This window comes from Abramis brama (assembly GCF_963993115.1).
Source record: "Abramis brama genome assembly, chromosome: 19".
NCBI classification, from domain to species: domain Eukaryota; kingdom Metazoa; phylum Chordata; class Actinopteri; order Cypriniformes; family Leuciscidae; genus Abramis; species Abramis brama.
Window position 1 is genome coordinate 4,474,037 of NC_139981.1, and position 24,684 is coordinate 4,498,720.

At 37.0% G+C, this 24,684-nt stretch overlaps 1 protein-coding gene across 2 annotated transcripts in view; it reads right to left on the reverse strand.

Moving 5' to 3' along the window:
• Nucleotides 1-24,684, reverse strand: part of ldlrap1b (low density lipoprotein receptor adaptor protein 1b) — a 39,538-nt gene that overhangs the window by 3,524 nt on the left and 11,330 nt on the right. For both annotated transcript variants that reach the window (XM_084092848.1, XM_084092847.1), the window contains exons 2-8: nt 14,193-14,335; nt 12,461-12,573; nt 9,509-9,623; nt 9,249-9,321; nt 5,940-6,035; nt 3,776-3,888; nt 3,320-3,354 (exon numbers count right to left, since the gene is read on the reverse strand). In XM_084092848.1, coding sequence (XP_083948974.1) covers nt 3,320-3,354; nt 3,776-3,888; nt 5,940-6,035; nt 9,249-9,321; nt 9,509-9,623; nt 12,461-12,573; nt 14,193-14,335 — 688 coding nt within the window. The remainder of the gene's footprint in view (nt 1-3,319; nt 3,355-3,775; nt 3,889-5,939; nt 6,036-9,248; nt 9,322-9,508; nt 9,624-12,460; nt 12,574-14,192; nt 14,336-24,684) is intronic.

A 24,684-nucleotide genomic window follows, 5' to 3' on the forward strand; every position in this document is an offset into this window, starting at 1 on the left:
AAGTTATTTTGATTAAAGATTAAGAGGGCATATGAATTAAAAAAAAATAATGATGTACATGGATAAATTATTCATAATAAATATTCCATTAAAAAAAGGAATTGTCCATTTTGATTTTAAATGTCCTAGACCTCCTGATAGCCAGTCAAGTCAAAGGTTACTGCCGGGCAAATGTTGAGGAATTGAGGTCAAGAGTTACAGCGAACTGAAGTTGACCTCTCGATCATAAAGATAAACGACTGTAAGATCCCTTTCTGTGTAAAACTAAAGATATTAACCATTATTAGTGGTGTTTGACTACTATTGCTCACACTAAGGGTTAAAGATTTGAACAAACTCCCAAACATTTTGGCGAATAACCAGTGTTGTTATTGTTAACTAAAACTATTCAGTAAAATAATATATAAATATTAGATGAAAAACTTTAGAAACTGACACAATTAAGCTGAAGTACTAAAATTACTAAAATAAAAATAAATAAAAGCTAAATAGAAATATTTAAAAGCTAATCGAACTGACAAAAATACAAAATTACAATGAAGGATACATGGAACTTTAGGAATGCAAAATTAATTACAATACAACAAATACTATCCACTCAAGGTTTTCTTATTTAAATATGTAGTAAATAACAAATAATAGTGTATTCACAATCTTAAAATATACAGCACTATCTACTTTACTTAACCTCAACACTGCAAATAATGCAACTTTAAACTTTGTTTCTTTATATTGGGCCAAGAGGTCAAGCTGACATTTAGATCTTCTATTGGTCAGATGTAGTCATTAAATTTTTATTTTTGCATCAAGCATACAGTGATGTACATAAATGGCCAATTATGACCATAATATCTCTCAGCCCACTGTGTTTTGGATGATAAACCATCAGAAAATGCTAAAACAGCTTTGGGTTTTGATGGAGAGCACTTCAATCGTCTTTAATCAGAGATTTTCTCTGTCCTCAATTCATCCTTGATTGGAAAAGTTCTCGCATGTCAGAGATCTACAGCTTCTCTCCTCACACTTACAGGGTGAAAGCATTTTAAATGGAGATTAACGAAGTACTGAGTTTGATTAAAAGCCAACGCTTTTAATTACTGCACACGACAAATAATCAGCGGCGAGCGGCGATGGACTGAACCCCCGCTGCTGTAAAACAGCTCATCTCATGTCGGCTAATCTCTCGGGAACGGCACTCTGTGTGTCTGGATGAATAATGACCATCATTACAAATCATTAAACAGCTGTTGTTTGGTTTGCAGAATAAAATGACTGTTAATTAGTGTCATTACGACGTCACAGTATGCAAATAATAGTCATTCAAAACATGACCTAATAATTTACCATCACAACTTTTATGTATGGTTTGTGTATATAGGCAAGCAGGAACTTGCCTATTATCCCAATAAAAATCATATTCTCCTAAAGGGCTCATATTATGAGGGATCCAATTTTCCTTAATATTTTTAAATTAATGCTGAAGTTTGTAATTTTCCAGCTTTAAAATACAATCTTATGTCTGAGCTTAATGTGTAGAGACGGATGCAAATAAACGACTTGTATCATGTGGCAATATTAAAGCATATGTCAAATTCATAGCTCCATAAAAAAAGGCTGGTTGAGTAAAAACGGTTAAAAATTAAAATTTTGTTAAAGGTTTAGATTGTGTATCATTCGCCATTATCAAATTTAACGCAGCTCTTAACATGGCTGAGAAACACCACCCTGAACTTGGCAGACGATGCAATATGGCTCATTCTATATTATGCCATATGCAAAGTTCAAGGGTCCATAAAAAAGACGTAAAGAGTTAAAAGTGTTTAAGATTTTGATTTTTGTATAGTGTGTTAGACTGTGTATCATCTCCTATTGTTATATTTAATTCCACCTTTAACATGGCGGAGAAAGGACACCCCAAATTGGGCAGAGGATGCAGTATGATGGCTTGTTCTGTATTATGTCACATGTTCAAGCGTCCTTAAAAATGATAGAGTAAAAAAAAATTCAACCTTTGAATTTCATTAGAGACTTAGACTGATTATCATCCCCAATTATCAGATTTGATACAAACATAAGCAAGGCTGCCTCGAATTTGGCAGAGGGTACAATATGATTGTTCATTCTGTATTATCCCCATGTCCATAAAAAAGATTGATATTTTGATACAGTACTTATTTGCTTCTAATGAATAAGCTCGGCAAAGAACTGTTATTAATTTAAAAGAAAATGTCAAACATGGATTTTCTGAAACTCAAGCATTTAAAGCTGCAGTCTGTAACTTTTTTAAGGTTAAAAAATATCCCAAATAAATTTGAGCAAGTACATAACCAGCCAGTGTTCAAAACTATCTGCTTGCCTTAGCTCGATTCAAAACGGTAAGCTTGTAATAATGTTTATAATTCCAGTGGTACTGGACTGGTGGATTTCCACATCCTCCTGAAAACATTGGATTCATCCTCACTGTGCAAATCTTAAACACTTTTATCTCTATACGTCTTTTTTATGGACCCTTGAACTTTGCATATGGCATAATATAGAATGAGCCATATTGCATCGTCTGCCAAGTTCAGGGTGGTGTTTCTCAGCCATGTTAAGAGCTGCGTTAAATTTGATAATGGCGAATGATACACAATCTAAACCTTTAACAAAATTTTAATTTTTAACCGTTTTTACTCAACCAGCCTTTTTTTATGGAGCTATGAATTTGACATATGCTTTAATATTGCCACATGATACAAGTCGTTTATTTGCATCCGTCTCTACACATTAAGCTCAGACATAAGATTGTATTTTAATGCTGGAAAATTACAAACTTCAGCATCCTCAAGGCACAACCCACGTAAAGTTGATAATTCCGTGAATAACTGCAATTGCAGATTTCTAACAGAGATGGCGACAAAGAGGAAAAACTACGGACTGCAGCTTTAACTGTGGCATTCTACTTTTCAGGAACAGCATTGGGGTGTCAACCAGTGAAAGTCTATTGAGAACTTGTTACACAGATTTTTGCACCTCTGTGTCGACTCAAGATGTCTTTTTCTTTTCTATGAAACACAGGAATTGTGAGTGGAGCGTAAAATATTCTGGATTATGTAAGGCCAACCAAAAAGAGTTTATTCTCAGAGCTGATCACGCCCATCACAAATACCGCTGTGGGCACATAATAGAGCGCCAGGAATAGTTGTGCCCTATACTCCACATCTGTGCTACAGTAACAGTAAGCTCCATTAAAATTTGCTGTGTAGAGTGTTATGGTGTAATAGTGCAGTTTGGTATATCAGTTACATTGAGAGATTATTTCAGATATGATTTTACTAACCTTGAGAAAGCCTCATCTAGACCATCCTCAAGTTCCTGCAAAAGACACAGATTAAAAAGTTCTCATTACTACAGCCAAAACTAATGTGCTGTTGATATTTGTATAAATATAAATATTGCTGTATAAATATTAATATAAATTCATTTGTAAATAACTGATTAATTTTATAAATTAAAACATTGGCATGTAAACTACATTATTGTTGACGCTTAAATAATTAAAATAATTAATTAATAGCAGTGAGTTGTGGTGGTTTTCTCCTGTCAGTACTACCGTTTAACATCTACAGTACCAGGTCTATTATGGATAAAGAATTTAATTCAGTCTAATTATTATTATTAATTAATTATTCAAGTCAGTTTGTGAAGTACCTTTGCTTTTGGATAATCTCGCACATGTATGATATATTCAGATGTTTTTGTGTGTGTGTGTGTGTGTGTGTGTGTGTGTTCTTACCCATACAGTGTTGTTGTTCTCTGTGCTGAGGTTCGGTACAGGGTGTGTGGCGTCTTTTCCTGAGTGATCTTTTTCTCCACATTCAAAGTCCAGTAGATCCCCAGTGGCCACCTCTACACACACAATAAAAATAATGATAATGGCAAGATAAATAGAAAAATAAAACTAAATAAGTAAAAACAAATAAATAAATGCAAAAAATAAATGTATTTGATCCAAATATTGTGAAATATCATTACGATTTAAAATAACTGTTTTCAACTTGAATATATTTTTAAAAAAAATCTAATTTATTCCTGTGATGCAAAGCTGATTTTTCAGCAGCCATTACTCCGTGCAATACGATGGATGGATGGATGGATGGAGGGATGGAGGGAGGGATAGATGGATGGAGGGATGGAGGGAGAGATAGATGGAGGGATTGATGGATGGATGGATGGATGGATGGAGGGAGGGATGGATGGATGGATGGATGGAGGGACAGATGGATGGAGGGATTGATGGATGGATGGATGGATGGAGGGATAGATGGATGGATGGATGGATGGATGGAGGGACAGATGGATGGAGGGATTGATGGATTGATGGATGGATGGAGGGATAGATGGATGGATGGATGGATGGATGGATGGATGGATGGATGGATGGAGGGACGGATGGATGGATGGAGGGATGGATGGATGGATGGAGGGACGGATGGATGGATGGAGGGATGGATGGAGGGAGGGAGGGAGGGATGGATGGAGGGATGGATGGAGGGAGGGACGGATGGATGGAGGGAGGGATGGATGGACGGGGTTCCTAATTCTGATTGAAGCTGTTGTCAAATGACTCTGTTTCTTAGCAATCATAACCAGCCTACAGTTAGGCTAATGAACAATATAACCTGGCAGATTTATTTATTAATTTAATTGCACTTAATACAGGCTCAGACCTCCCGGAGTCACACAAGGTAATCAGACACAATGGTTATAAATCAACCTTTGAACGGTATATTTTCACATCTCCACACCTGCAGGAATCATACAGATCTGTGCATGTAGAGAATGAATCAACGCTCTTCTCAACATCAAGCCAAGACACGCTTCACAGACTCGAACAAAAGCACATCACATCACCTCCCTATCCTGAGCCGTTAAACGTGTCCATCTCGGTCCTGGTCTCATATTTCATGAGCAAAGATCAGCCGCTGTGTGTGTGTGTGTGTGTGTGTGTGTGTGTGTGTGTGTGTGTGTGTGTGTGCGTGTGTGTGTGTGTGTGTGTGTGTGTGTGTGTGTGTGTGTAGGCTAAAAGAATCATGTTTCTGATATCTGATGGGATTTACGAACACACAGTCCTTTATTCATGCACACACGTCTGTCTCATGGCACACGGATCACTGGTCCTCAAGGGTTCATTCGTTCACTGAACTCTGCCGTCCAAGATTATTTCTGTAACCTGGCAACCTGAGAACCATCCAGGGTCCTCTGGCACCCTTACAAAAAAGTACCATGGTCCAGTGATGGTGTCAGATGATAATACCGGGGTCTTTAAGTAGTGCTGTAAATTACTTAAAACCACTTCATTTATAACAGTATATATGCATCTAGAACTGGAATAGCTATCCATATCTGATCACATCAACAGAGAATACACTACCACTCAAAAGTTATGTTTTTGAAAGAAGTCTCTTCTGCTCACCAAGGCTGCATTTATTTGATTAAAAAACTACTGTAATATTGTGAAATATTATTACATTTTCAGGGCTCCAGACTGCGACCCTTTTTCGTGCAATTTTTTTTAAGGAAAATGAATACTATGGTATTATCATCATGTTTCCAGTGATAACTATTTGTCTCTCCACACTGAAAGTGAGAATACTGTGACACAACACAATCAGAGCCAATAAGAACACATTTGATATTTAACACCGTTATGTAGAGTGGGATTTTAAACCAATGAGATTCTACTGTGGGCGGAGCTACAGAGCACAACACCATAGAAATTGAACAGAAATATTAGAGACAAATTGCCCTGTTGATTGACGCATTTAATGGCTGATTAGGAAACAAAGCATAGATTTACATAGCTTTCTCTGTGTGTGTGTGTGTGTGTGTGTGTGTGTGTGTGTGTGTGTGTGTGTGTGTGTGTGTGTGTGTGTGTGTGTGTGTGTGTGTGCGCTCACCTCCTCCTTTCGTGCTGCTCAGATTGGCTGAACTCTCGCACTGAGAGCTACTGGCCGCCTCTCCATCTGATCCACATTTCACCTGCTTCTCTTTCTCTGAAAACAAAGCAGAAATTTCAAGCTTGTGTTATTGTTAACATACTTACATTAAACATTCAATTCCTTATTTGACCAGAGAAATTCTAAATTGCTTTTTGATCACTCTTTTTGTTTATCATCTGGTAATTTAAACTATTTATGACATGAAACAGTTAGATGAGGTTGTCAAATGCAATAAATAAATAAATAAATAAATAAATATATCCCCCAAGAAATAATATTCATGATTTAAAAATTCACTAAATAACTAACGTAAATAAATAAATAAATTATTTTACATCATTTTTATCTTAAAACTTTGATTCATATGCTTTCATATATAATTCATATTTAAAAGTTTGTTAAATATTTATTACTTAAAGTTAAAAAAGAATGAGGTCAGCGAGTATAAATGTGCATCAGGTCGAGAAGAAACCAGACCTAAATGTACATTTAAATAATGAACACATGTAGCACTGAACTGTGCGGTGGACTTGATCTCCGCCTGAATGAATGACATGAAAATGGAAATGAAACATCCTAAATCAATATCAACGCCCTTCATGAGGAACTACAGTAGAGCTCTGAAGAGGGAAGTCATGTTCTCAGATCTTCTTCCTGCAGTATCATAATGGTGTTTTTGGTACTTCTCTGTGTGGTTATCACAGTGATAAACGATCACAATAAAGGCGTTTTAATTCACTTCTGAAGCTCCGAAGGTGGTGAACTGGAATGACCAATTTATGTCCATATTTCAGCTCAAAATCTTCAGATTTACATGTATAACTAAACTGATAAATATTAATTCACATGCATCACTTTTGAATTAAAAATTAAACATACCATGATGCACAGGCACCACCCTTTCCAGGACCATAAACACTCACTACGGAAATGTGTGTGTGTCATTTGTTTATATTTTAGGCCCTGCAGTAAAAAAACGCATTGAGACGGAGGAAGAGATTTGAGATGGGTTTGAGTTCTGCCAGATGATCCGGCAGCGAACCGTCAGGTGCAGAGAGATGAAATGAATAAATCTCTACAGGCCTTAGGATACACACACACACACACACACACACATACACACAGGCATGTTCAAACATGCAGTAAATTGCATACATGTTCTGCTGATCTGTACGACAGGAGCTGCTCTACTTTCCCTGCACTAAAATCTCTTTCTTGTCCTCCATCCCTGCAGGAAATAAATACATATACAGAAATATACAGTTCCTTAAAAACTCTAAAAGTCATAAATAAACACACTCACAGGGCAGAGGCAATATTGCTCAGAAACTACTTTAAAAGGGTTTTTGTTGTTGTTGCCAATTAAAATCGAAATATATGACGCAAGAAGTAAACAGTAAAAATCTAGTTTGAAATATTAAATGCATGTTTTTTCCAGACATTTTCCTGCTAAAAAATATTTCATATTTCATTTAAAAAATATTTCAGATATTTTTTAATATTTGCAATTAAAGCAGGGACACATTTAAAAGCAGGGAAATATTTAAACAAATATTTCAGATATTTTTTAATATTTGCAATTAAAGCAGGGACACATTTAAAAGCAGGGAAATATTTAAAAAATATTTCATTTTTTGAAATACTTGCAATTAATGCAGGGACACACTTAACGACAAGCTGAAACATTCTAATGCTGAACTGAAAACACTTACAGACCATTTCCAACGACTGGTCTCTGACTCGGTGTGTTTGGGCATGATCAGTCGTAAGAATCAAATTACATTCATAATCGGCCTTACAGTCGTTAAATGTGTCCCCGGTTTAAGTTGCAATTGATGCATGGAAATTAATTAAACCTACTAACTTTTACTTGCACTTTTAAAACATTTCTTTAAGAGGACCTATAAGGCTTTTTTTACGTTAAACTGTGTAATGTTGCTGTTTTAGCTTGAAAAAGCTCTGCAAAACACAAAGTCCCTCCAGCAGGAGTTCTTCAGTGTCACTGTTTCTGAACTCCCTGAAACGCCTCCATTGTAGTCTTGAGTTTTCTTCTGGAAACGTCACAATATTCCTCATTTAAATAATTCCCACCTGAGGCATATGCAAAATAAAGAGGCAAGGGCTGGTTGAGTTAGTTAGTAGTGTGTTAAAACGCGTGGTTATGGTGAGGGGGGGTGACATTTCCCAAACACTCAAAGCATTTGACCAATCACAACACACTGGTCCAGCCGACCAATCAGAGCACATTGTGCTTTTCAGAAGGAGGGGCTTCATAGAGACAGGAACTAAACAGAGCGTTACTGACAGACTGGGAAGAGAGAAAAATAATGTGTTTTGAACATTCAAGACTTCTTAAAAGGGCATAATAGGTCTTCTATAATGAGTTTATAGTCAAAGGAAGGATAAAAAGATGACTCTCAATCAGCCCAACACAGCAACATTAACCAATAGCATGAGTTTGGGGCGGAGCTATCTTTTTTCTTTTTTTTTTACGACCAATAGCAGATGAATACCCTGGAAATCCAGAGTTCCCATGGGAGCACAAATTGAATTTGCTCAGCGAGTTTACTCTGGCGTCAAGTAATGATGCTCATTAAATATGCCCTTGTATCTGAGCTGCACCAATCACATCGGGTTATCTGACATAGGTGGGCCAGAGGCGAGATGACGACAGCGCTGTGACGTCGAAGTCATTAGTAAACATTGCAAGATGGCTATGGATGAACACCAGTTGTTTGAAACGGCTTTGGCCGCTACAATGAACGAGTTAGACTTGGCTTTTTCTCTAAAAGAGGAACAGAAGACGGCGCTCGAATCGTTCCTTTGCAAGAAGGATGTTTTTGCTGTTTTGCCGACTGGATACGGCAAGAGTCTAATCTACCAGTTAGCTCCGCTGGTAGCTAAGCGATAACTTGTTGTGATTGGTCGTAGTGTTATCCAGTTGCATACAGTGAGATTTTCAAATGCATGCTTGGTGCCGCCCCTCGAGCTGGCCGATTTTCATTAGTCGACGCCAGACCATTAATCTTTCAGATTTGGGTCTGGATTTCCAGGCTAGCAGATGAAAGGAGTGCTTGAGAAACCTGTTTGAAAACAGCCATTATTTTTGGACTTCTGTTTGGTGAGCTTAGAGTGTGGAAATTACACACTTCAGCTTCAAGTAGGACACACGTGCTTTTGAGCTCCATTCACAGCCTATAATTCACAAGACAGAAAGAATCAGAAAGATAAACAAGAGGATGACTGAAGTCGTGGAGTGCATCATACCTCCTTTAGTAGCCTGCCAAAACTCAAATGCCAATCGGAAAGCCTGAGCCACCGTTAACGTCACCGCCTGAGCCTGAGAAAGATGGGGAATAGGGAAGAGAGGTTTTAATGCCACATCTCTTGTCATGGGGAGAAAAAAAGCACATTGCTATGCTATCTGTTTCTATGTCAGAGGAAATGTGGTCTTAACGTATAACTATTTATAGACAGAAGGAAAGACACACTGTCTCTGACACACAAACATATGAACACACACTCACCACTTTCCTCTTGGTGCAGAGGTACGCGTGACACTCCAGCGTTTCGTTGCGTTGACTCTGAGCGATGTAGGCGAACACTTTATCATGCATCTTATCAGCTGTGCAGTACGATATCCTACAGACAACAAATAAGCAAAGTCAATCTAAAGACAACCTGTGTAAAAAATACACTTACACTACCATTCAAAAGTTTAAGAAAATGATACTTTTATATAGCAAATATGTATTAAATTGATTAAAAGTGACAGTAAAGACTTTATTTCAACAGTAAAGATTTCAATCCTGTTCTTTTGAACTTTATATTCATCAAAAAATCATGAAAGAAATATATATTAAGCAGCACAACTGCTTTTAACATTGATAATAATCAGAAATGTTTCTTGAGCAGCAAATCATCATATTAGAATGATTTCTGAAGGATCATGTGACACTGAAGACTGGAGTAATGATGCTGAAAATACAGCTTTGATCACAGGAATAAATAACATTTACACAAATATATTCAAATATTAAACAAAATATAGAATAGAATATTCAAATAGAAAACAGTTACTTTAAATTATAATAATATTACTATATTTTTGATCAAATAAATGCAGCCTTGATGAGGCTTTCAAAAACATCCAAAAATATTACCGACCCCAAACTTTTGTGTACATATAAAGTCGGCTTCAAATATCTGAGGACACTAGTGTAAAAGCAAGTTTTGAATAACACATTTTATTATCAGCATTATGATTACAGTTATTTGGTTTGTGTGATTTTTGCTCACATGAACAAAAAACCTGATGATCACGTTCTCCAGTATGATCGGAGAAGCTCCAAAAAGCATCTTGAGCTTCAACTAAAGCAAGAACTGGACATGAACCTGCTCACATGATCAACAACACATATTTACTGTCATTTGGTCAGTGATCTAAAACTTAAAAGATTTCCATTTATCTACTATGGGAATTAAAAAAAAATCCAGATGGCCTCAGATCTGGTCTCTATCCAGTTTAACACACCCACTGTGAACATCATCCACCACTAAATCACTTCCACACACACCCGTAAATAGCAGAGCATGATGTCACCTCCTCTGAGATGTAAAAATGTCCACAAGCAGTGTTGTGTTCTCTATCTTCAACGCTCCATCAGCACTTTGACAGAAAGCTGACCCACCAAACCATAACACACTCCCACACACACGTGGGATAGTCTGTCTATGACTGCTTGGTCTCTGGTTTCCTGTTGAGATCTCTCTGTAAACTCATGAACTCCTCCAGTGTTGATCTCTCCCCTCGGCCTTGAGTGACAGCTGGCTCAGCCTATCAGAGGGCAGACCCACAGCAGGAGGGGCGGGACTAACGATTCATGACCACCATCTGTCCGGTTTCACATTTAAAAGTTCACACACACATTCAAAAACTTTCTCTGACTCTCACACACACACACTTCTGTCTGACTAGGACCAGTAGTTTATGCTAATAAAAAAAAAAATGGTCAGAATTACATTTTCTATAAAGGGACAATATTTGCACCCTGGAATCGATTTCCAGTTTTGTTTTTTTACCTATGTAAGAACATTTTTTTATAATGACCTTATTAAACGTACCTGTGTTGTCTTTTAATGTCAAATAAAACAAAAGCCATCTTTACACTGCAAAGGTCGAGCAGAAGCTGCATCTGACATGGCATTTATGTTTCTTTACAAGGAATTTATGTTTATTTATGACTCAAAGGTGGCATATGTGTATTTACACAACAATTGCATTACTTAAACAGCTTACATAAAGTAAATCAATTATAAAAATTAAAAAACAGGAACTCATTACAGGGTAGGGCTGCAATTATTGTTGATTTTTGCTCTTAATATTGTTATAATGATTGTTAATGTTGATTAATTGATTAATAGAATGCATTAAAAACGTGGAAATGGCACGTCATATTCTGTCTACACTGACAAAAGCTAACAATCATTTATGTTTATCATTTTTTATCCATTAGAAATCAATATTTTTCATTCATTTTCACATTTCACTTTAATAGCTACAACTATAATAGATTTAGTTCAATTGTTCAATACATACATATACATATACATATATACACACATATATACATATATTCACACATATATATATATATATATATATATATATATATATATATATATATATATATATATATATATGTATGTGTATGTGTATGTATGTGTATGTATGTATGTATGTATATATATATGTATATGTATGTATGTATGTATGTATGTATGTATTATTATTATTATTACATTAACAGATAAATGAATTTTAAATTACTGAGAATTTGAGGGTAAATGAACTTAATTGTTACAATGAAAAAATCTTAATACATGTTAAAATATTAACATTTAGGCAGCATTGTCTTTTTCCTTTTGGTTTTAGGGTCAAATAAAACCTGGACATGTTTTCATGAGAATGACCCACATAATTGGAGTATTGCTTGTGTAACTGGTGTGGAGAGAGAGGCTGACACCTCCCTCATGTTTATTCATTAGCGTGTGCGATCGTCCAGCAATAGCTGCGGTCCCAGGTGAGGGTCAGAGAGTGTGTGTCTGAGCCTCAGACACTCTAAAACCGATCAATACAGATCTCTCTCTCACCGTCTGTATGAAAACACAGCAATCTTCAGGTCGCACTGCTCTAAATGATGGATGGCAGAATATCAGGGGGCAGCAAACACTCCTCTCTTTTTTATTGCAAGAGGCTATCAAAAACCAGTTCTTATTAGAACCAAAATAATTTCCATGACATTTGTACACCTCTGTACACATCGACGACGACAACGATATTTGGGTCCTTGTTATGAGTTATTAAAGGTAAAAAAAACATGACATATTTTGACAAAAACAAGAGACATCACGATTTCCATCTCTAGAGAGACAGAGCTCAGACAGTGTGACATGACAAACAGCCACAGGGGACTCACCTGTATATGGACACATTCTCTATCATCTGGTTTGCTCTGTCGTAGAGAATAATCCCTCGAGGAGAAACCTTTAGCGTCACCTTCTGAAGCTTCTTCCAACCACCAGCTTTAGCCTGAGAGAGAAAGAGACAGAACACTTGGCTTTATCAAGCAGCTGTTAAATGATTTTAAAGGGATACTTCACCGATTAGCATTAAGCTTTGTAATGCATTAGTAGAAACCCGGTAGTATTTTATAGTAGTAACAATATAAATGTGTGTCATCAGCAAACAATACCATTTTTAATATTTTAGAACCTTTACAAATATCATCTATATATACACAATACAAACAATTTGGGGCCTAACACCGAACCTTGTGGAACACCACAAGTAACTGTCATTAGATGCGACTTAATATTATTTATTTGTACAAACTGATCTCTGTCCTGAAGATAACTTCTTAACCAAGAGAAGGCTTTTCTTCGAAGAGAAGGAAATAAAATAAGCAGAAGTACTAAAATTACTCAAGCTAACACTATATATATAAACAACTGCTAAGCTAAAGGTAGCATTGTCATTCGTTTTCTTACATATCATCTTATAGTCAGAAGTCAGAGATATCAAGTAGGAATATTCCACATCTGGCTTTTACACACACACACACACACACACACACACACACACACACACACACACACACACACACACACACATATACTGACACAGTCCGTTTGGCATGCAACTGATTTTTATTGTTGATTCACAACAATCTGGAGTGTTTAATAACCTCAAAACAACCTTACATCATGAAAGGAACCAGCCTGTTCAAATGCACAGAACCACACCCAGAAACCCCCTGAGACACACACACACACACACACACACACACACACACACACACGCACCCATTAGCACCACTTACAAACCATTAGAGATAGATTAGAGCTTAAAAGCATCAAATTCTACACTTTTGTAGCTATTTTTCCTGAAGTTCACTTACACTCGAAAATAAAGGTTTATATGCATTAATGGTTCCATGTAGAACCTTTACCTTGCACAAAAGGTTCTTCATAGTGGTTCTTTATACTGTAGATTTACAGTCCCCCTGTGGTGAAAATCAAGATTGTAATGATGTTTATATGTCTATGTGGTGTTTTTAATATGCTTTAAGACAAACCATGTGCAAATTCATAAGTCGACAGCATTGTTGAGTATTTTCTCCTTAAAACTGCAGTGAACCAAAGACAGTCTCAAAAACGCGGTTTGGTTTTGGTACAGGACTGTGAAGCATTAGGGGTGTTGATGGACTCGATCTACTCCATCTGTGTTTTGATCATCGTTCTGAATCCGATCTGGACATTTTTCTCGGCTTTTTGTTTAAAATATTGCTTTTTTTTTAATGAAACTCACCCACATGCAAGGGTTGATAAAAAAAAAAAAAAAGAATGCATGAAGCTAGAATAAAAAAGCAGAGGCTCTGTTCTTTCTTTTGAAATATTACATGTTCAGATATTCATACAACAAAATATTTGGGGGCCATGAAAGTTTTGTGAAAATGATCAAAAATGCTGGCGGCGGCTGGAAATATTTCAGGGTTTTTTTGCTTCCAAATTTCACATTTAACTCAATGTGTTGCTTGATTTTTTCATTGTAATTGTTTGTGAAATTCACTAGCAATTGTGAGTGAAAATTGTTTCTACACCAATTTTTTTGTCAGTGTGACGGGGTCGGTTGGTGTACATGTGTCTTACTGTGGCAACGATCCTCTTGACAGCAGCGGCCGAGAGCTCTTCTCCTTTGGGTTCCTCCACCAGTGTCATGCCCAGATACTTCAGCTGAAACACCATCCCCTCCAGCAGCGTCTCCCGTGTGTCTGTCCAGTTCTCTGGCAGCTCTAGAAACACACACACACACACACACAGGATTAACATGTGCGTGCATGATGCAAACCTGGCCAAAAACATGGCAACACTCACAAACGCACTCATACCAATGTGTGAATCTCATGAAAACATGTCTAGGTCATTTCACCTATAAATACAAAGAATGGAAAAGGATAAGAAATTATATTTTACAATTATGTTTTGCATAAATTACTAAATTCTCCAAACATGTTCTTGACACTAAAAAAAACAGCACAGAAACACACTGAACACACATGTAAACGCTCATTAGCTCAACAAATAAACCTGCCAAATACTAAAGCAACTGAATGGATAACACATCTACATATGAAACACATCACACAATCCTTCATTAAAACACACCGTCTTCAATCAGGACTTTTATCCTCTGCTCTTTGATCGGCACCTGCACCGGAGATAAACTCGCGTCCACACAAAAAACTGTTTATATCCATAATAACAGTAACCATAATCTGTCCAAAGTATGTCCACTTGGACTAAAGTGGGCATGTACTAGTGTTGCATGCATTGGTTTAAAAACACAGAGTGTCTATTTACACTAAGTGCAAAAAGCCCGCCTTGTTGGCAGAGGCTATTTACACTAACTCCAGAGGAACTTGAGTTATAACGGAAAAATAACGGAAGTTGCTGGATTGTCAACAATAGCAATAGTGTAGGGGTAAGACACTGAACACACACATAAACCCCCACATATTGCCCTCCTGTGCTGTCTGATCTCAGACAGCAATCAATGAGTGTGTGTTTAACCCCACGTCAGCATTGGCCTTTGACAAAAGTCAAGGTCAGGGGTCAAGGACACACATCTAATCTGCTCCTCTCCACAGTGTCTGCCTTATATATATCAACCTTGCTTAATGCATCTCAGCATGACAGAAAGCAAGAAAAGAAAGCAATAAAGAAATCACAAAAGAAAGCAAGAATGCTTTCTTGCAAACAAACAAGCAAACAAATAAACAAAAAAACTGAGAAAATAAAACAAACAATAAAAGAAAAAAATATATATATAGAACAAAATGAACAAAACCAAGGCATTAAAAATAAATAAAACAAAGAACCATTGAAACAAACAAGCAAAAACAAACAAAAGGAAGAAAAGAAGAAAAAAATAAGCAGAAAATTAACTAAAGAAATGAAAAAATAAACAAATGAACATTCTGTGTGAAAACACTTTTTTTTTTAAAGTGTTTGCATTGTGAATCTGTAATCAAGGCTCTGAATGCGTGACACATGCATGAAATGAAAACTGATATTGATTAATGCTGATTTCATGAATCATTCATGAGTTTTTGGCCGACGGGTGGTCTCTGAAACCCTCATCAGAGATCAAATGACATCATTCTGCCTACAAGAGTCAATTTTACTCTCCCAGACCTTCATAATCATTCTTCCCCACTGTGACAGATCAATGTTGTGAAATATATTCAGCTCATAATACTACAGTTAGCAGGTATCATCAGAACTCTGGTGTATATGGAGTAAATTGGGGTTTGTAATGGTGTTATGAAATCAGCGTGTTTGTGCAAGCATGATTCATCTCCATCAGACACAGACTGACGCTCCTTTAGCCCTCAATTAACCTTCATTATTTAACATAACTGAACAGATGATGGGATTTCATGCCTCATTGGTTGATGTCTAACTGGTCATTCACTGAAAGTATGATGTATTTTGGACACAAATGTGGAAAATACTGGCGGAAATCGGAAGTCACAATCTGATTGGCTGGCTAAAATGTCTGTTTTTTGTGTGTGTGTGTGTGTGTGTGTGTGTTTAAGTTCACCCGGAAACAAAAGCATGTTTACAAGGTGTAGGCACTTTTTTGAGGATTTGTCAGTTTTGGTGAGTGGCATCAAATCTTTGAAAGATACTCAAAAGTTTTGTATTGAAGTGCTTAGTAGCAATTTAACAAAATTTCCATACATTTCAATTAGCATATTCTGCTTTGTTTTTTATTTATGTCTGAGTTGAGACACTTTGGGGAAATAATTCAAATGACAGATTTATTTTCCATGTAAGTCTATTATTGTGGTCATTTACTTCAGATAAACCTGCTTTTAAATGGTGCATCAAAATAAAACAAACTGTAGCCGGTCGCTTTACGTGTCAATCAGCCGGTCTCGACCTCTCTTAGTAGAATGTAGAATCACACTAGAATGAAAAAAGTCTAAATCTTAAAAGGCAATTGATATTCTGTACTGTTATCGATTCAACTGGACTGACACTATCAGATAAGAAAAACTTTTAAATTGAACTGAACTGGACAATGACACGAACTTGCAACATTTAAACTGTTTTTGATGTGAAACTGAATTAACACTGAACTGATTTGAGCTGAATACTAATATCTTCTGTATAGCTGCTTTATAGCTGAAATTGTCCATCCATCCATCCATCTTCTACCGCTTATCCGGGGCCGGGGTCGCGGGGGCAGCAGTCTAAGCAGGGATGCCCAGACTTCCCTCTCCCTCGACACTTCCTCCAGCTCTTAGCTGAAATTGTATGTTTCATTTTTCCGTTTTTTAATATAAAAAAATAAAAAAAAAAAGATTTTTTTTTTTTTTTTTTTTCGTTTTTCGTTTTCCTATTTACTAATGGTAATTGGGAAACCGGACGTTTTTCGTTTTTTTTTTTTTCTTTCAAAACGAAAATCCGTTGGCCGCCAAGTACACGGACCTTAAACACTGCCTCCGAAACTATTCAGAAAATATTCAGATCGGATTCGATTTGCTGCGTTTTTTTTTTTGCATCCGCGTTTTTCGCATCCACGTTTTTCGCATCGCGTCTCAGTGTGCAAGGACCTTTAACGTTGCAAAATGAATCAATTATGAAACATAGCTGAAATTGTATGTTTCATAATTGATTCATTTTGCAACGTCAAAGGTCCTTGCACACTGAGACGCGATGCGAAAAACGTTGATGCGAAAAACGTGGATGCGAAAAACGCGGATGCAAAAAACGCAGCAAATCGAATCCGATCTGAATATTTTCTAAGTAGTTTCGGAGGCAGTGTTTAAGGTCCGTGTACTTGGCGGCCAACGGATTTTCGTTTTGAAAGGAAAAAAAACAAAAACGTCCGGTTTCCCAATTACCATTAGTAAATAGGAAAACGAAAAACGGAAAAAAAACCCATTATTCGTTTTTTGATTTGATATTAAAAAACGGAAAACGAAAAACAATCTCGTTATCCGATTGTCCTTGATGTGTTTATAGATGGAAATCGGAAATCAAATTGACCTTTACACGGTTTTTTTTTTCTGCAATCTTTATTGTATAAAGCGCTATATAAATAAATATGACTTGTCTTGATTAAAGTTGGCATGAAACAAAAGTTGCGATAGTCTTTTCTTCTCTATTGTGATGTAAATCTGCTTCTCGAACAAGAAAAATATAGGGCGGGACTTGTTTTGTCCATGGGGAATTGACTGGTTGGTTGTTGTTTATTATTGGTATCTCATGTGAGTGACAGGTTTTCCCAAAAAACAACAACACCAAAACAAGATTTGTCCATTTTGATTTCATGGTGACTTTACCGAGACATACTTCGGCCCTGTCTCAAATGACGCCTTTAACCCTTGCTGTACCCCTGTGTGTCGACTTCAGTGACATAAGCAAGTGAAGACCTATGAGGAAATAGCCAGGAACAGACTGACTTCAAGTCTAATTGGACAACTGATTTATTTTGCATCACACAGAGTCATACACACACGGTGTATCAGGTGTACAAGCACTTATGAGCCCGGTGTGTAAAGAATTGCACCCTGTAGCATGCTGGGATGCCTGTTGGATGACACAGGCGTGATGTGATTGTGAGGGTCTTCCCGCTCCACTGAACATCAAAGCGGAGCGTGAGGAATCAGAGCACATCACACACACACACACACAGCAGTGCCAGAGACAACAAACAGTGAGTGTGAGTATGTGTGTGTGTATCTGAACGCACAGAGCTGCTGGGGTCATGAACATGAACCAGAAACACAAACATACATGACTCCCACTGACCGGATACACACACACACACACACACACACACACACACGTCACACCCTTCTGCAATGATGCCAGATCAATAAATACATTTCAAGAACAGCATCCAGACAAAGCAAGATCATAATCTCACTGAACCTGTCAAGAACACGTCCAGGTCATATATATGGGGAAAAATAAATATATATATATCTTGCATATAAATAAAGCCTATTTTAGAACCAATTTTATTTTATATATATATATATACCTGTATATGATATATGATATGCCTTCATTAAAGGAAACCAACAGGGTAACCCTCAAACTGCTGATAGGAAAGAGGGAGGCAGAGGACAGCGAGAAACGAGAGATAAAGAGGAGGGAGAGATGTGACGGGTGGAGTAGAGAGGAAACAGAAGTTAGATTAAAGAAATCATGTCTGCATGTTTACGGCTCCACTCATAAACAATCTTCAAAAGGAATATCGGCCGAAGATCCGCTGCTCCCTGAACACACGTTCATGTTTGGATCCATCAAAGTAACTGACTAATATTTCATAAACCATCATCTTAAATATTCCCACATATCAAACAACCATGCAGTCGGATGAACCACAAACACAACAGAGGAACAGGAGAGAACATATAGGGTGATATTTATATTAATAGCATTCTTTATTGTATAAAGTTTCCTAAAAAGTGTATTATTAGTCGAGTTTTGCATTCCTTGCTTGTCCTGTGATTTAGGAATATGAGACCAATTATATATATTTTAATAGCATTTCTGATTTGTTGTCAGATATCATATGTTTTTCATAAATTATTAATTTTCATGTAAAGCTGCATAATATTGGAATAAACTGAAATTGCAATTTTTTTTTTTCTGACTGTGATGTATATTGCATTATGATCAAATAGAAAGTTCCACCTGATGACTTGAATAGCTCTATTTGGAGAGAATTGGTAATTCCAGAATGATTTGGGGAATTTTGTTGGGAAGATCTGCATATAAAAAAATAAAAAATAAAACTTTTCTAAAGAAAAGTACAATGTTTTTTTTGTGTGTTTTTTTCTATGCAGATCTTCCCAACAAAATTCCCCGAATCGAAAGATTCGGGGAATTTTGTTGGGAACATCTGCATAGAAAAAAAAAAAAACGTACGCTGAAAACTCAAGTAGAAAAACACTAAAGTTTACAGTCTTTTATTTACTGAATTCATATGACTACAAAATAATAATAATAATAATAATAATTATAATAATAATATATATAGAGAGAGAGAGAGAATGCCGGTGAGAAAGAGATTTTATTTGATTGATTTTATGTGATTATTATTAAATATATTAAGAAAATAAATTTTAATAATACTATTGTACTGTAAAAAAAAATAAGTTATACATTTTATTTCATTGTAAAATTCCAATACTAATATTTACATCTTCATTTCTTTATTTTCAAACACTATTCCATCAAGCTTTTATTTTGACAGGTTGACAGTGAATAAATAAATGTGCTGCAGGTTTCAGAGTGAATTATGTACAGTGTAATAAAATAGGCTAGTACTATTTCATATTTTTAAATAAATAAAATAAAATAAATATATGTGCTGTTTAATATTAAATAAATATATAAATGTAAAAAGATATTGTTTCAGTGTATAGTTAGCCACTTCAGTTAACTTGCAGTGGTTAACTAATATTTTTTCATTAGGGTATCTTGACTTCAGCTTAACTAGTGTAAATGATGCAGTTTGTAGCCTGGCAAGCTGTGGTTTGAAAGGAGCACTCTCTCCCTCTCTCTCTCACACACACACACACACACAGCTGAAGAGCGGGCATGTCAGATGAGGTTTCAGTTACAGTATCTGCAGGATGTAAATACTGGAGGAAATGTGGGTCAGTACTAGATAAGATCTACAGAAGAATTACACTCCCATCCTCAGACCAGCAGCCGATGTTAAACCCTGACAGCGCCGTCGAGTTCCTTTACTTCAGACCTCATCAGCACAAAACACAGCAGAACGCATGACTTCAGAAGAGTGTTACTTTAGTATCATTCATATCCTATTATAGTGTTTGTATATAGTTAGAAATAGATAATCCAACACTAATACTGTACATAACAGGAAGATTTAGGAACAGACATTACAGATACTCGGTACGGAACGAGTTCATTCCTCCCCAGTGTCTATACTTTTCCAATTTAAGATGCGATCGATGTGGACAAACGTCTGCTTCTTCACTGGCACATCTTCTGGAAGCGTCCTGACATTTCTAATTAATGGCTCACAATCTTTCAGTCATTGTCAGACATCTTAAAGTGGCCATTAGACTCAGATCCAGTTCCCAGCGATCTCTGGTGTTAATGTAGTGCTATCAAATAATCAATACAAAATGACTGCATGTGTTACACTCTTGGCACGAACAGGGGTATTACTTAACTGGAAGCAAAAGGAAAAAGAAAACACCCATCTTTTCTGCTCTGTCTGCATCTGTCGGGTATATAGACCGTAGTCAGGGAAGACGTCATATTGAATTTAACGCGGATGAAAATAAGGCTCTGAGGGATAGACTGAAAAGGACAATTCGCCCAAAAATGAAACTTTGCTGTTAGTTTTCTCAGCCTCAAGACAAACAAGATGTTAGTGTCTTTTTTCCTTCAGTAGAAATGTAAAGATTTTTAGCTGAAACCGTGATCCTTGGTGATTCATATAATGCAAGTCATTGGTTACTGAGAGTCAAAAAAACAAATACAGTCAAAGGAAAATGAATACCCGTGACTCTTGACGAGACATTGAGGTCTTATGAAAACTAGAAGCTCGTGCTCCAGACTGTCGTGAACACGTTCATTTGCAGAGGCTGTGGATTACAGGTAATAATGTTGTAAAATAAAAAATGTTCTGTTTCTTGTACAGACCGAACGTTTCGCTTCATAAGACCTCAATGAAGCCAGAAGCCAAAAGTATACATTTTGTTGTGCCCATATGTTTTTTTGACTCTCAAAGTAAAGAAAACTTTAAAAAAATTGTTTTAATGGAGTTTTTGTCCACTGAATTTTTATTTATTTTTCCGTAAAGACTAAACAATCAGTGTTGTTACAACAGTACGATCCACTGAATGCACGGTTTTCACTCCCTCAAAGCCTCGATTTCATTCCTGTCAAAACTTAAATATGGCACTTCCCTTACTAACGTCTATTAATGTAATGTTATCTGGTAAAAACAAAAGGTTAAAAAAATGGCATCTAAAATTGTGATATATTTGTGCACTAGCCCTTTTCTTTAGGTTTTATGGCTGACAGAATGAAGCCACGCGTCAGCCTGTGCGAGTACATTATGAGCGAGTCTGCGATCAGCAGGAACTATACAGTAGGTGATGAAACCAGCAGAAAGTCAGTGTGTGTTTTCCCATATCTGTCAGTAATGGAGAACCCGGAAGAAACCTCGGAGCTATTCCACTTCTCTCAAGGAAAACCCCTTGTGTCCTGTTCACTTGATCCGTTGGGAATAGGCAGGCAAACCCTCTAAATGAGGAAACTGTTGAGAGTTGCTGTTAGCAGGAGTGTCTCAGGCTCAGTCGGGACGCCAGGCTTGACTGAAATGCACAGTTCAAATCAGGTTTCATCATAAGCCAAAGTAGATCTTAGTACTATATTATTATTTTTCAATTTAACTTATTTTAGTTTAGTTTCTCACACAAATCTATCATAAGGCGAGCAAGTCATATGGACTTCTTTTATAGTGCTTTTTATGTTACTCATTATCCACAATTAAGCATCTTAGAAGGAATAGCCTTTGGGCCTGTCCCAATACCTCCCCTTCCCCAAGGTTTTGCCCTAACCCTTATTTTTGCACGCTCTCGTGTAGAGGTAGGGTGTCCCAAAGCTTTAGGGAGCAAGAGGGAGTGCTATTCTTCCCTTAAAATCAACCCTCAAAACATAGTGAGGTCTGATGCAGGCTTAAAACGAAGTGGGAGATGAAATTACCCAGGATGCCTTGCGATGATGATATCTGCTGAGTGCTTCGAGAGAGTCTGCCCATCAAATATACATTTGATCTGGGTACGTTAACTTGATTTATGTTAAATGATTTAACCATAGACTGGATTTAACTATAAGATCTAAATGTATGCCTTATTTTATCTACACAAACAACAGGTAGTTCTAGTTGGGCTAGCGTTAAATCATCAACAGCTGAGCTGAACATAACGTCAAAATATTTAAACAAATCGACATATCTGAAACAAATCCACAAGGCATGTCTTCTCTGTTGATTAATCAGACGTTGATAAACCAACACAGCCCACACAACAGACAACACAACCGCTGGAACCGGCATTTTCCTGAATGAAAATAGTAGTAGGCTACTACCGGTAGACGGGGTCAGCCCTATGTTCCCACATTTCTAAGAATTTTTTTTTTTTTACGATTTGTCTAAACCCCAGTTACGGGTAGGTTTAGGGGTGGGGTCAGGGGTAGGCCATTTGTGGGAACATAGGGCTGTGGGAACATAGGACATGATCCTATGCCCCACATAGGGCTGTGGGAACATAGACATGATCCCCGGTAGACACGTCGACGCTGCGCGTGACGTAGGTGAGCACGTTTGCTATGCTAATTTGCATCCATTTCATAGGGAAAGATCTTCACCCCCACTTCCCTCGTCGAGGGGACTTTACTGTCGAGGGCACTCAAAACCAAGTGGAAGTTTTAAGTGAGGAGAAATGGGACATGGCCTTTGTTTATGATGCCTTAAAATGCTCCCTACATAAGCGGCTCACTAGGTTTTGAAACAAAGCCATTACGTTCTCCGCTTCCACACGCCAAACATTAAATCCCGACCCAATTTCCTGGATCTTATTCCCAGGGTCAGGCCATCTCTCGAAGTCATCTCACTCAAGGCCCCCGTTTACATAAAGCTCTTGAGTCATTTTCCTGCGAGCGCCTCAGATGACACTGTAATCACTGACCTGTAATCAAGTTCCCATCCATGCAGCGGCTTCTTCGGGATACGACCTCGCCGTCCATCACAAGACCTGCTGAATCACCATCCTGACTGTCTGAGGTTTGCTCTGATTACAGCTCTCGCAGTGCCAGCTCAGGTTTTACAAACACGAGAGCTGAAAATAACACTTAGATGGAGACACGCTCCAGACTCTAAAAAGAGCTTCATGAGCCCTCCAGGAGTGTTCGGGAAAACCTTCATGACAATCTAATCAGTTTTACAATGCGCTTGGTGACACTGGAGGTGCAGAATTTCAACAGTACATATACAAGAAAATGTTAAATGTCTGTTTGCTCTGTGCCGTCGGACTCTCTACACTATAAAAAGTGAACAGTTGGATCAACTTAAAAAAATTACTTCAGTTGGTAACACCTAAAGAAATTAAGTTTTCTCAACTTAAATTATCACGTTTTATCGTGAAAAACGTGATAATTTAAGTTGAGAAAACTTAATTTCTTTAGGTGTTACCAATTGAAGTAATTTTTTTAAGTTGATCCAACTGTTCACTTTTTACAGTAACACCCAAAATCTGATTTCTAAAACCCATTTGTTTTTCGCGATTAAATTAATATTCTGGGTTAAGCTTAATTCGCAGAATTTGTAGCATAACACCGTTTTGTAGCCAGACGGCAGAAACTTGTCTATCCATATCATACGTGACACAACTAGAGTCCGAGACACAACAAAATCCATCACAGCCAATCAGAAGAGCATGTGGGCGGAGTCTCTCTGCAAGCACACGGCACTCGCAACCGCATCAAATTCGTAAATATTACACCATACATAATACAATCAGTGACCAAAAAAACTTTGTCATAGAATACACTTGTTTGCACACATTGAGTTGAAAAGTTTGAACATTAAATACACAAAAACAACACCTGAGATTATCACGGTCATAATTTGTGCTGTCGTTCCAGCCACGATGCTGTAGAAAAATAGAAACCTTTTTTAAAATATAAAATCGTCACATATCACAGACAAAAACTCTGATAAACATGGAAAAGATACCTTTTATTGCGTGTCGCATTGTGTCTGGTTAGGACACTGTGTTATAGTAAAGCGTTGGCTTTTTAAATATCTCACTGTAACCTAGAATTTCTTTCTTTAAGAAAAGGATCATTTTCTTAAATCTACAATAAAGTTAAAAATAGATGGAAATGAGATTCAATTACTCAAACGCAGATTTACAAGTGCTAATGTACATTATGAAATGGATATGTCCGCTCTTGGACGATGGGTATTGTAACATTAAAGCTCTCTAGATATCAGCATCGATCATTGTAAATCTCATATTGGCTGAACACTTATGAGCCACGTCAGTGTCAAAGAGTCCCTGAACGGCATTAT